Source organism: Crinia signifera, chromosome 4, assembly GCF_055691185.1.
Source record: "Crinia signifera chromosome 4, ASM5569118v1, whole genome shotgun sequence".
NCBI lineage: Eukaryota > Metazoa > Chordata > Amphibia > Anura > Myobatrachidae > Crinia > Crinia signifera.
The window spans coordinates 278,199,753-278,214,131 of NC_139220.1; the positions used below are offsets into that span (position 1 = coordinate 278,199,753).

The 14,379-nt window shown below is 46.1% G+C and overlaps 1 protein-coding gene across 1 annotated transcript; it reads right to left on the bottom strand.

The window, feature by feature from the left end:
- Positions 1-3,646: 3,646 nt before the first annotated feature.
- Positions 3,647-10,598, bottom strand: LOC146075445 (peptidyl-prolyl cis-trans isomerase-like). Its single transcript, XM_083184703.1, has 5 exons — positions 10,413-10,598; positions 6,204-6,234; positions 5,850-5,938; positions 5,407-5,579; positions 3,647-3,991 (listed from the first exon to the last, which is right to left on the bottom strand). Exons 1-5 carry the CDS (start codon positions 10,479-10,481, stop codon positions 3,859-3,861), a joined length of 495 nt encoding a protein of 164 aa, XP_083040829.1. The 5' UTR covers positions 10,482-10,598; the 3' UTR covers positions 3,647-3,858.
- Positions 10,599-14,379: the final 3,781 nt, after the last annotated feature.

Below are 14,379 nucleotides of genomic sequence, written 5' to 3' on the forward strand. Positions count from 1 at the left end.
GGGGAATGGGAGGGGAAGTAGCCAGCAGGTCAAATTTTCTTAAAGTGCCGGCTCCTCCAGACCACATCCCAATCCCCATGGTTTAGGGCAGTGTCCCCTGCTGGATGTGGGAGAAAACATGTAATTCCTTAAAATCATCAAACTCAGCGACAAATGCAGGATTCCAGAGGAGGGTTTCCGAATGCAGTCCAATAATCTCCCACTATGCAGAATATTGGAACTAGTGCAGGTGTCCGGGGGAACAGCAGAAGAACCTAGTAACATTAATGTAAACATTGGTCATTTTATACACTGGATACTGTATGGAATAAAGTATTGATATCTAAAGGAGTTTGGCTATATAGTCAAAATAAATAGCTAGTTAGTTCACATCTCACTGTGTGAAGCCGCATCCAATCCCAATGCACTGCTCTGCGACATCGAAAGTAAAAATAGTCTGTGCAGCGGGGAGGAGTGTATGAGTTTGGGCATTGCTCCCAACATGACCCATTCCAGGAGGAACAAAATGCTCTCTACCCAGACTTCCCTCTTAATATATGATTGGCGCCAGCAGCCTCTGTTCGATCTAAGAATTGGGACAAGAATCAGGAGAGCAAGTTTTGTCACAGTGCGCAGGGGGGGGCCCGGGTACAGTATCCTGATTCCCCCCCTTAATTTGGCTATGGATGTACCAAACCTTTCGCCCCAGTTATTATAAACCAGTGTAAGAGAGGCGCAAAGCACACAGATAGATGGGTAGGGATCATTAAGCATTGGATCGACACCATGGGTCTAGGTTGATGCAAGCATTAGGTCGACATGGGGTTTTTCGCTGGGTTGTCTTCCCTGAATGTCGATATGGACATTGAAAGGTAGCACCAAGTCCCCTCTCATGGTTCACTATGCTTTGGGCATGTTGACTCGCTACCCCCATCACACTATTTTATCCTCCTACCATGCCCTAGTGGATGGTAGGGCATGAAATACTGCCTGTCGGCACATCAGCTCAAAACCTATTGTCAACCTAGACTCATGTTGACGTAATGACCGTATCCCAGATAGATGGGGGGGGGGGGGTATATTAGAGGCATTCAGAGACCGTAGCAGCTAACACTCTTGACAATGATTCTACAAACTTCACACACAATGCTAAAGAGTATATATCCCATTTTTGTTATACAAGATATTTCGACTGAGTGATCTTGCATCAATAAATATGTGTAAATACAGATAGCAGGCATTATGTGGTGACAGGCTGGACACAGTCTTGTGCACAAGAGTTACCTGCTGTACTATATTAGTAGCCTCTGAATACCCCCAACATGTGTAAGCTGTCTTCCCTGCACTGGTTTATACTGTACTAACATGGGTGACAGGAGTGGGACATCCCTGCAAAAGCAGATCCAATCTTTCTCTATATACACACATTTACAATTAAGAGTGCCTCAGAAATAGGCCACTGTTCTCTGCTATTGTGTAGAGAGCACCAACCAGATATGATATCCCACAGTACATTAGGGGACTTATAATTAATTATGGTTTTCCAACTACTGTAGGTGCAAATATAGTCCTGTACACAGGGGGCAATATTAGCCAGTATCACCTAAGTTTTTAGTGTGTACAGGTTGATAAATCATTAGGACCGCGCTCCCATTTGCAGGAGCATGCTCCTTCCATTATGGCTTAGAATCGCTGAGCGATAGTAAGTAAAAAAAAAAAAAAAAAAAAAAAAAAATCGCACTATGTACACACCTTTAACGTTTTTTTGAGCGATCTCCTTTGGTTTTGGGAAAGCCTTGAGCTTACATAGAACTTGACAGCACGCAAGAACCATTTGAACCCTACAGATGCAGCCACTCATCGTGGTTCTGACATGGCACTTGTGCGACTCCTATCCAAAGATGTCATGAGTCATAGGTGAGGGAACACAGGTTTATATAAACCAACAGTTTGTCCCTGCTGCCGTCTAGAAGGGATACTCAACCCTTCTTAAAGACAAAAAAAAAAAAAAAGGAACCTGCAGTTGCATCACATTTGTAGTTACCTCTTTTATTCCCCCCATATTTGATAACAAGCACTTTTAAATTGCTCTAATGTCTTAGCTTACATCACCTCCAACAGGAGACCATTCTCATAACCACCCCCCACACTGGTGGCTTAATCTTTATTTAAATTTGAGTGATGCTGGCAGAAGCTTCTGCTGTCAGATGGACCTCTGAAAATGTTGGATTCTTGGCTCTGACTGAAGACCAAATTGGACCAAAATGTTGGCATATTACTACATATTTTTTTACAGCATCACTTGTTATGTCTGCTTGTTAGGATTGGATTACCATCCGATAGGCATTGCACACCTAAACTGGCTTCTGTCATTTCCAATTTAGCAGGCTCACCAATTCCCTAAAAATATACAAGTTAATAAAACAGGGATGTACTTCTAGCCTGGCTCAGCAGCAGGTTCTGACCAATAGGAGAATCAGTTTAATGAGCAATTACACCCCATTCCCATCTGTCCAGGTTAATAGAGCAAGGCTAAATTATCCTAAAATGGGTGAAAGACACCACCCAAGATTTGGAAAGTGTTGAATACCCCTCTGTCCCACCACAATTCCTTCATGACTGCTTCCGATTTATCCACCTACACCCTGCAGAGCCAGATCCATAATACAGGTGTAGCCATGCTGATCTTTGCTATAACATGCTGTTACTGCTTGCAGCTGGTGATTACTCCATTAATTCCTATAGATATTAACATCTGCAACTGACGTACATACTGGTTGCACCAGCTATGCCATAGTGCATATGCTTTGTAAGAAGTGAGCATTGCTACGTCTAATGCCCCATCGCATCTGATTGCAAGTGGTGCCCAGTGCAGCACCCGATGTCACATGCCATCCTGCAACAGACATCGGGTGCTGGAGGGGTGATGTGTTGGTGGGACCGGAGCTGGGGACCATAGCGGTGGGGTTTTCAGGCGGCGGGACTTGTCAGCAGCAGTCGACTTTAACACTGGGGCGGCCCTCTGATTGGCTGAGAGCACTCTGGCCTCAGAGGGCCGTCCCAGCATTTTAAATTCGATACAAGCTGCACATATCTATCGATGCGACATTTGATGGCATGCCTGCGCATTGCGTGGAATGAGAGCTTAAAAATGCATGCAATTAGATCGGCCAGATGTGGCCAAAATCGAATGATTGCATGCGCTCATATGTATGAGCAGCATAAGGCCAGAGCAATGTAAAATCTATATGATTGCTCATGGTAAATAAATTCTTCCAGCCTTCTCACTAGTCTATTAGTGAGACAGATAACTATGCCTGATTGTGACTGTTTGCCAGTGACTGGGAAGGGAATGGGTCTGCCAGCCACTGATGCTAGGTTCCAGTTGTGACCACACTGTATATGGCATTCCACATAGTGCAGGATGCTGGAGGAGGTAGACTTGGCATTTGTTAGATCTGCTGCACAGAAGCCTCTTGTCCCCAAGCCAGCTGGAACAGCACCTAGAACTGCCCTAAATCTCAGTAGGAATGTCACCAGTTTCACAGTAAGCCCGAGCCCATGAGCTATGCGCTCAATGCTTTGTTTTATATTCCCAGTGTGAAGGATATTTATTAATTTAGTCATAGCAAGCGCTGTGCCACAACAGAAGTACAGAGCCAGTGAATGTTGTTTGATTTGTTTATTTAATCTTTAGTGTGCGTCCTGCACATTACAGAACTCGTGAAAAATGAAGCAAAAACAAAGGATGTTTCAAGGAGGATAACGCTCCACAGATGTAGAAGTCCAGGAAATGTTTTTGAAGCAGGGAACCAATGGTGAGGGATGGAGGAATGATTGTAATGTTAAGACAATCAGGAAGTGAATGGAGATTTTCCTTTAAAGCTGGCCACAGTTGAGGATGGTGACTTTTTTGGAAGTTTTTCCACTTTGGGACCCAAGCTTCTCCATTTTCTTAACGACATCAAGGCCTTCAATAACTTGGCCGAACACAACATGCTTGTTATCCAGCCTGCAGGAGACACGAGTTACATGGTTAACAGCTGTGATTACAGTTACATGTGTTCTAATGGAAACATAGCTAAGGAAATCCTGTGCAGGCCCAGCCATTTGTCATCCGTATCATGAAATGGGACTGGAATCAAGATTAGTAGAACAGCTTTGTGTTATAGGAATCCTACCCATCCATCTGTTCTACCATAACGCCTGCAGTGTACTATAGCCATTATCTAGATCACAGGTCTTCAACCTGTGGCCCTCCAGATGTTGTGGAACTACATGTCCCAGCATGCCCTGACAGTTTTGGCATGATGTTATAGGAAAAAAAAATGTGGCAATGCATGTTGGAACATGTAGTTTCACAACATCTGGGGGGCCATAGGTTGAAGACCCATGAAGATGCATTCTATGGATCTCAAGTCACCTCATGGACCCCACATCAATATCAGATTTGTAAGCTGGCCATACACCTAAAGTTTGTCCAACAGCAAACTATATTGTCATTTGAACCCATACATTACTAGATGAATTCCAACTACCAAACACCAAGACAAAATGGGCAGACTTGATTTAAAAAAATCTGAATGACTCAAATGACAGTTTGCTCCATAACCAAAAATGTATATTCAGCAGCCTCAGTGGTGACTTTCTGGGGCACAACTAGGTAGGCTTGGCGCCCCCCCTCCCCCCCCCCGGAAACCCCACCACTCAAGGGGTTAAGTCTTCTAGTAGCAGAGTCAGCCATTACTATGCCACTTTCTCAGTCTGGAAGGGACAGTGTAATGTATCTCCTTGTGTATCAGTGCCTGTTTACTTAGACTGTAAGCAGGGTCTTTACCTCTAATACTCAGTCTTGTTACTCCCAGTTACATATGCAAAATATGCAGTCACTAGAAGCAACTCAATTTATGAGGTCACAATAGTGACCTTAAAAGCCAAGATACCAATGTATGCACTACTACAGTATCAAGTGCCGTAAGCCTGGATTAAGGGCATTTAACATGCAACCCTCCAGTTGTTGAACCACATATCTAGTAGGAGAGCGGTGTTGAATATGCTGTCCTAGATATTGAAGATGTGGAACTTGTTAATGCAATGTTTTTCACCAGTATTAACAGCTTCGTCGGGGACTTGGAGCAGCCACCAAGATAATCTTAAGCAACTTGCATACAATATGCTGTGTATGCATTATGTTCCTTTTGAGTTTTAGCACTATATGGTTAATGACCTGTGGGAGTCAATGACTACATGTACAGCAGGGGGTTGTGACATCTCAGTGTATGTGCCAGATTGCCTGAACGCTGATAATGGAGTGTACCCAGCTTAAGGGTCACATGTAATTCCTTCAAAACGATTCTGGCTCTTGCTGACCTAGCACAAGATTGCATGGCAATATGTTGGAGGTTTGGTAGATGCCTAGACGCTTACCAGCTGGTCTCTGCAGTGCAGATGAAGAACTGGGAACCGTTTGTGTTGGCGCCAGCGTTTGCCATTGACAGGATACCTGCTCCAGTATGTTTTAGGATGAAGTTCTCATCAGCAAACTTGTTCCCATAGATGGATTTTCCACCAGTTCCATTGTGGTTGGTGAAGTCTCCTCCCTAAAGCAAGAAGAAATAGTGAGATAAACTTTTTTTATGGGTAAGTTCTTGCCGGTCTATCAGTGATGACAACTTTAGCACACAATCCTGTTCATGCCATGTGTGCTCCATAACAGGCAATACTAGATCAATTCTATTGGCTAAGAGGTGTAGCAGCTGCACTCTTGTGATAAACTGAACAATCAGCATCTTACTTGCCTGGTCATAACTAATGAGGCAGAAACAGGGCATGCTGGAACGTGTAGTTCCACAGGTCACCCATGAACATACCTGACACATGAAGCCTGGAATGATTCTGTGGAAGCAGGATCCCTTGTAGCCAAATCCCTGTTGCCCAGTGCACAGCTGCAGGAAGTTTTCTGTACAAAAAACAAAAACACATGCAGACACATTATACAGCAGTCCCAGATTAGCAGTGCGACAGTGCAGTCCCATAACAGACCATCTTCACTGTAGGGGGTCAAGAACCTTCAAAGCATATATATATATATATTTTTTTTTTAAGAATGATTGTGTGTTCTTGTTACTTAAGGGTCTGAAGAAACCCTGCACTGACCACACCACTAAGACTACCGCTGTAGCAGACAGTGAGTTCTAGAACAATGGTAATGCTGGAAGACCCACCTGCTGTTTTCGGAACAACGTCCGGTCTCAACTGCAGAGAGAAAAAGAAAAGACGACATTAGAGTAGGGCTTATGGTGGAACCTTTAAGGAGAGCAGACAGACTGGAGGGGATTTGTGCCAGAGGCCACTCTGCTGGAATGAGAGGGGAAGCATGTTTACTTAGGCTGGCATGTGGTACATGCCTTAGGCTGGAGGTCATGAGTAATTGTCATTCAAGGTACCATGCCCAGAATCTAAAGGCTTAGAAACATTAAAGACAAACATGCACATGTCCATGCCAGATTATACGCTTAGGATGCGTCTCCTGTAATTCTGATTCATTGGTGAACACTTCCAGCCTGACTACATCGCAGAAACACGCAGGCAACTGCATTCTCTGGACACTCGCAAGACTATTTGAATTAGCAGAACGGAGGCAAGGTAATGGATCATGTTCTATGCCAGTTAAATACCTTGATTTTAAGATGTTAAACAAAAATAGGATGGCGATGTTAGCCATAACCCTAGTGGTAATCCCCCCAACCCACACAATGTGTATACACTGGAGCAAACAGGCTCCCAACTATTGTTGAGGCAAAACCTCCACAATAAGATTTACTGCACTTATGTGTAACCAATTTGGCCCATACAGTGCAACATTAAGCCACACCCCCATAGAGATTTACTTACTGCATAACTTTTAAACAACTGGTTAAGGCACAATTGTTAACCCTTTGAGTGCCAAAGTGTGAAATTGCCACGCAAACCTTTTAATCATGCCCTGCAATTTCTCCCAATATTAAATACATTTGACGTTCTATGACAAATGTAAGCGATGCTGGTATTTTTTTAACACAAAGATGTTGGCATTTAAGAGTTACTCAGCATGATTGGACACATCACAAGTTGTGCCCAGGAGGACTTAAGGTGCATACACATGGAATGATTTTGGGCAACGATTCAATGTCTTTAACAATTTCTTCTGGACTCCTGCACAAACGATTTGGTGTCAAATGGTGAACGATTGATCTTTAACGATGGTGGAGGGAGAGGGAGCCAGTCAGCCTTACCAAATCGTTCATACACATGAAACGACTGGCACACATCGCTAACGATTGGTCACTGATTATTCTGCATGCAGGAAAGATCAGCGTACCAACGACCGATATGCACATTGTCCGATATATCGTTCATACACGAAATGATTTGAGCGAGTGGTCACACCCAGATCTTTTACCAAATCTTTCTGTGTGTACGCACCATTAGTCCTGCATCTAGTTTATATATGTACCAGGCAAGATGGCCAGCAGTATAATTAACCTTTTGTGTGCAAACTGCTGAGATGCACAAAATATTGGCTAAAAATGCAAGTGTCACTCACACGTGCTATAAATGCAAATAAATATGTTGCGTAGAATGATTATTTCCTATAGAATGTAAACAGTACGGGTCATAAGGACTAGAAATGTTTGCTTTCCAATTTTCACACCAATTTTGACAGATTCACTTGGCACTCAAAGGGCTAACACTACAATTCAGCAGCCAATATTTAAACACTTCTGATTGGCCTAATCATGGATATTCAACATAACAGGATTAGTAATCATGCACCAGAAATTTAGCGACATTACGCTTCATCCCCTACTAGTCTCAAATTATACAGAGATGAGCCAGCCATCATGTTAATCTGGATGCAGACAAAAATCTGCTACTCTGATGTGATGATCCTTCAAGTGGCTGCTGAAGAATCATGTCTGTAATTAATACACGACTTCCTGCAGCTATATTGTATACGTTCATTTCTGAAGACTATGCGCCAACAAGCCATGCTGGTATTTTCCCATACAGGCCTATTGCCAACCGCTTTTTCTAGCATCCAATGCTTCACTACATTGGATTAGCATGGAATTAGAAAGGAAAGCCAGTATAAATCAGCTTGCCCTGCCAGACGGGAGGAGCAGGCAGACAATAGCGGCAGGAAAGTAGGGCATGAAATCTGGTGATGCCCCTAGCAACATGTGGTAGATGTCATTTTATTACCAAGAAAAATGGCACAGTGCCACAAGATGGTCAGTGTGGGCAAAACCAGTGAGTTTTGCCAGCCAGAAGTGTCTGGTAAAGGCAGAATGCCTTCAGCACAACATAAAGCTATGTTTCACTGACTAGTTATAACTCAGTGTCCAGATTACAGAAAGCTGTTCTATCAGTCATCCTGAAAATAGGACTATATGACCCGGATTAGTGCATCGCTCAGTACATTCCTATTAGAGGAGTCTGGTGGTAGAAATTTGTCCATTACTCTGATTAGAGTGGTGAACTGCAGAGCTCTCTACCACCTCCTGTGTCTGAAGACTAGACTACAGCAATAGAAGCATTCTAGATCTTAAACCTAAAACACTAATTATATTGTTAGTACACATCTAGAGTGTACCTACCACTTAATGATTCTCATGCAGGTTGTTAGAGTCCCACCATCTGTACATTCAGTGAAGTACTGCCTATAATGTTTATGACTAGGTGCATCGTTCAGTGTGTATGAACAGTGACATAAGATGGTCACAAGCTTTATTGTATGTCAGATTGTTCAGCGTGTATGCAACTTTCTGGAGCTCCAGGGAAATATTTAATATCATTGGCCGAACATATTGCATAGCCAGCTTAATGCTGGGTACACTCACCAACTATATTGGCAGTGCAGTGGGAGAACGATAGGGAAATAATCCACCACCTACTCCGTACATGCATTCACTGAATATGCACAATTGCGCTGTATGTACAGACAGGGAGGAGTCATTAACAATGTGCATAGCTAACTAAGTCTTGTGCATGTCATTAATACTATATAGCCTAGTATGTACTTGGCTTAAACACCAAAGCTTGGAGATGTATATGCATATAGATATAAAACTCAGCAGTAGTCACCACCTCTATATACTTTTCCCCAAGCAAAGTTCAGAAAGGGATGAGGCTGCAGTCGTGTCTTAAGGTGGCCATACATTACTGCAAGAAGTTGCAGCAGAGTATAGCCATTTGATACCCCTTAGGCCACCCAGAAAGGTTCCAGGCAGCCCATTGGCATATGATGCATCACATGCAACCTCATTCCCGGCCACTGGGAGCTTGTCCAAGTTGGAAGTGAAACATGCAGGCATGCAACCCGACTCAGCTGTGCAATGGGACCGTGCATCGGATAGGATGTCAAACACATGTTATGTGGACTAATGTCATGGTCCAAATTGCATAGGCGTATGAGGGCCCGGCCCTTACCTGCATGTTCCGCATCACATTAGTACCTACTCTATACAGTGGTCATTTGCCATTACTAGCTTTTGGCCACAGACAACAGTAGAGGAACCCAGAGGCACAAGCTACAGCTCCTGGCACATCCCGTCTGCCCATCACTTGTGCAGGATGTTCCCTATGACACAGCTCGGTACCAAGCCTAGCACTGGCACCATTAGGCATGGGACACTGTATCAGGCAGCCCAATAGAGACACCTGGAGGCGCAGCCTATAGCAAACACATTCTATGCATGTACTGGAGTGCAGCAATACGGGATTGCTGGAGGATGGTTGCTGCCCATGTAAGGGGAGGGGGGGTGAGGACCCCCCCCCCCCCTCCCATGGGCAGAAGCCGGGTGACCGCCTCACCCTACCGCGCCCAATGCTCCAGCCCTCACACCCGGCTGACTGCAAGGCGGTACAGGCTGTGACCACTTAAGCGCCCGAGAGCCACTACGTCCGCCGAGCCCCCACACCCGAGGGCAGCCGGGCACATGGCCGGGACACTACGGAGCGCGACGGGCGGACATTTTGAGGCGAACACTAAACAATCCTCTTAAAATGGATTCCTGGCCCTCCCTCACCCCTGCACAGAGAGGTGGGGGCTGCAGCGCGGCACACCCACTTCCTCCATTCTGCCCGCTCACCCGCCATTACTCGGACCCCCGCCCGCCGTCGGTACACCCAGCGCTACTAGGCGCCGTTACCCGGGGGCAGGAGACCGGCGGTGGCGGAGACCACGCTGGGGTGTGGGGTGTAGTAGACAGGGGAGGGCCGGGAGTGGTCCCACCCCATACACCGGTGCAAGGCTCTGACACAAACACCCCCTCCCCCGTAATGCGGTAAACCCGGGACGGGAGAGCACTGAGGGGGGAGCATGCAGGCAGTAACACGTGACCCACACCCGCCAGCCACCCGGGTCCCCCCCCTTCCCTCGGAATACTTACCTCCATAAGGATGCGGCCTAAAGGAGCACCATCCACGCCGATGTCAAAGAAGACCCTGGGGTTGCTCATGGTGCGATTGACGAGGGAGGCTGCTGCCGTCAGACGAGAGAGGAGACAGAAAAGCCGGAGGATCAGTTCCTTTAGCTGCGAGAGAACAACCGAAGAGAACCTAAAGGAGGCGCCTCGGCGGCTATTATATGGGGGCAGGCCGCGCCCACGGCCCGCCCACTTTCGCGCTTAGTCGGAGTATTCGGGGCCGAGACTGACAGGCGCTTCAGCCAATCCGTGAGAAGGGCTTGTCAGATGGGCGGCCCTTCACTAGTAGGAGAGGCGTGGCGTGAGAAGGCGCGGCGATAGACTGGGTGACGTAGCTGGGGGCGATGAGGTGATGCCCATCCCAGCATGGCTCCCGCAGTGCCCCCCGCACACATTGCCGCCCCCAGTAACTGCCTCTGCTGCCACCATGTTTCTATTAGATTGTCACGTACATAATTTTTTTATTATATGTTTGGCGTTAATCATCGAATTTATCATCGTTTTGTGGAGAAGTGATAAAAGATACATGTACATTCATACATGTGTGACCATGAGCAGTGCATGTTCTTAGCTTTCTACATGACTTGCTGCAATGCTCCTGTGCAACTGCAGCCATGTAGCAGGCTGTGGAAGTTGTGCCAAAATTAATCTGTACCTATACACGCTGACATGTTTGTATATTTTCATTGCAGCATGGTCTGTACTAAGGGTAAAGGTGCCCATTCACGTGCCGATTCGGCAGTGCGTTTTGAGCTTAAATAGCATTGCATCACATACATTGCATGCCTTGTGCATGCGATGCGATAAAAAGCAAGTACAAAAAGTATGTGCAGCACATACTTTTAGTACTGTGCGATGATATGCTGCGGGAGCGCGCATCCATACCCTCCAACATGACCCATTGCATTCGGTATACAATGCTCTGCTCCTGGACTTCCCTGGTAATGTAGGATTGCCAGCTTCTGTGGGGAACTAGTTGATTGACGAGAAGGGTGTTTCAACACAGGTGATGACAATCATACATTACCAGGGACGTCCAGGAACAGAGCATTGTGTACCGAATACAATGGGTCATGTTGGAGGGTATGCACGGCAGCAGGATCGGCACGTCTATGGGCACCTTAAGATGAGGTCAAATCTCAGAAATCCCTCATACGAAGCGCCAGAAAGTAATGCTTCATACAACAGACAGCACCAAGGGCCCAGAGCTGAGGGGGCCCACTTTGCCTGTCAAAGTATCATGTGCTATATACATTTTTCACCATTAGTTGATGAATAGGGGCCCTTACAAATTTTTGCTATGGGGCCCACATGTATCTAGTTACGCCACTGGACAGCACCATACATAGGTGGTGTGACCTAACAACAGGGGCACTTTATTATAGGAGAGGGACCTTGTGCATGCTCTGATTTGGCCCCATCCTCTCCCATGGTGCAGTAGACTCTGGCACAGTGGGCCTTATTCTAGTTCACTCTTAGAGGCAAATTCCTTCTCAAATGGACAAAACCGTGTGCACTGCAGGTGGGGCAGATGTAACATGTGCAGAGAGAGTTAGATTTGGGTGGTTTTTTTTGCAGTGTAAAAATAAAGCAATCAGTATTTTCCCTGCACAGAAACAAAATATCTCACCCAAATCTAATTCTATCTGAACCTGTTACATCTTCCCCCTGCAGTGCACATAGTTTTGTCCATCTGAGAAGGAATTTGCCTCTAAGAGTGAACTAGAATAAGGCCCAATGCTCTGAGAACATGGCGCATATGTCACGTTCTCAAGGCAGTGGTGGATCTTTTCCCAGTGATTTTTGACACTGCATTGCTGGTGCCGGGTCAACAGGGAGTGGCGAGTATGATTATATGGGTGTGGTGGACGGACCCCAGGGACCCGTGTGCACCACAAACCTTGCACCCATTATAGATATGCCGGTGCCTAATAAAAGCCTTATGCTGGCCACATCAGACCAACTTTACTCCAACCATCCAACTAGTTGGATGGTTGGAGGAAATGATGTTGAGGGGGGGCAGTTACTGTGTACCCAGGCTTGGGTCTGCTGGAGAGGCCCGGGTCCCGCTCCCGTGTTGCAGGGAGATGGGCAGTGGGGTGAGAGATGCCAGGCTGCCTCCGCAGCTCAGCCTCTCTCCCCAGCTCAGTTTTTACAGGGGTGTGGACACTGCAATGCAATGCGAATTAGCACACCCCCACTATCCACGTCACCCCGAAGCGTGGCGGGCGGACACGGTACACGTCCTCCCAACCTGTTCATACCCCCACTATCCACATCGGCGTGGAGTTGATTTTACAAAGTGTGGCGAGCGCGAAGCGTGGTGAGCTGACGCTGAAAACGAGCCCGAAGCATGGCGAGCGCAGCGAGAGGACGCCAAATGCGATGCAATTTCCCTGCCGCCATGAAACTACACAAGTACCATGTTAACTATTTACACTGCACCCTTACCCAGGTTCAGCCCTAGCAAGCTAAGTGGATTGGATTCCCAGGTCACTGAACCCAGGGTCTTTTTTTCAGACCCTTTTCCACTGAGCAAAATACTAGGCTGATGCATGGAAAAGGAGTATTGTTTATTCCTGAGTAATATATGCCCACATGATTATGCTATTGCATATGGATGGGCATCGAATTCCGGTGGACTGGCATCATCAGTGTTTTTTTGTGTGACATAGCGGCCTACCATTTGATGCTGTTTTTCTAATTGCAGCCGCAATTGAATGGTGTGAAAGTAATGACCATTCAGTGTTTTTGACATCAAATTCTATTGATGCTTAATTATAGTTAAATGGTGGACTAGTGGAAGTGGGTCATATAGGGGCCTATGTACTAAGCCTTGAAGAGAGATATAGTGGAGAGAGATAAAGGACATGATTCAGACCTGATCGCTGGGCTGCTAATTTGCAGAGCCCTGCATTCAGATATACGCCGTCCAGCCCGTGTTAATTCCACCTGCGCAAGACAGCAAATTACTTAGCACGGCTTGCGAAAATATCGCAGGCCTACAAATAACTGCAAATCCATTCACCATCTAATGACTTCCCCAGTGTGTGCAGTCTGTGTGTAGTCCAGAACTTACTGGATGGCTGAGATAGAAACAGGCTGGTCGGGGCCGGAGCTGACATCACATGACTTCCCCTAAAACACCTGGGCATGCCTGCATTTTCCCTGACACTCACAGAAAATGGCTACTTTCCACCCCCTAATGCCGGCTTCCTGTCAATCAACTTGTGTACAGCCAGCGATTAATAAAGGTAGCTGGGCGGCCTTGCGCATGCGTACTATGGGCCGTCGATACAGTCTATCGATAATCGCACTACCTGTGAATCGCAGTTGAACTACATATCCCAGCATGTCCTAAAACAGTTTTGCTATTTGGCCATGCCAAAACTAGATATGTATCGGCCGTGCTGCATAAACTATGGGAAATGTGTTAGCTTAGTCCGGGTACACACCTAAACGATATTGGAATGATTTGTTATTATTGGAACAACAAATCGTGCATATACTTAGGTGTGTATGTCCAATTATACGCGGATGATTACAATATCTTATGGTTGACTGTGCTGCAGGGTAAATCAAAAGATATCGTATGTAATGCTGTAAATGTTAAAGAAGGCAGAGTGTACAGGCAATCTGGCATGGTCTGGGATGAAGTGAAAGTGTCCCAACCATCAGCCCAATTGCATGTCTCTCATATGTGTACCCAGCCCTACTTTATCTATTTCCAAAGCTTAGAAAATAGACCCTATAGTGCTGGTTATGTTGTTTTCCCATTCCCAGTGTTCCAGCATAACCGGGGTAATGGGATGGGTGGGGGGGGGGGGGGTGTAATATGTTCACGGGTCTTGAGTGTAATGAGTGTAATGGTGCATCTGCACCTTCACCTTGTCATACAGCAGGTGAGGAGCAGGAGACAAGGGGGTAAATT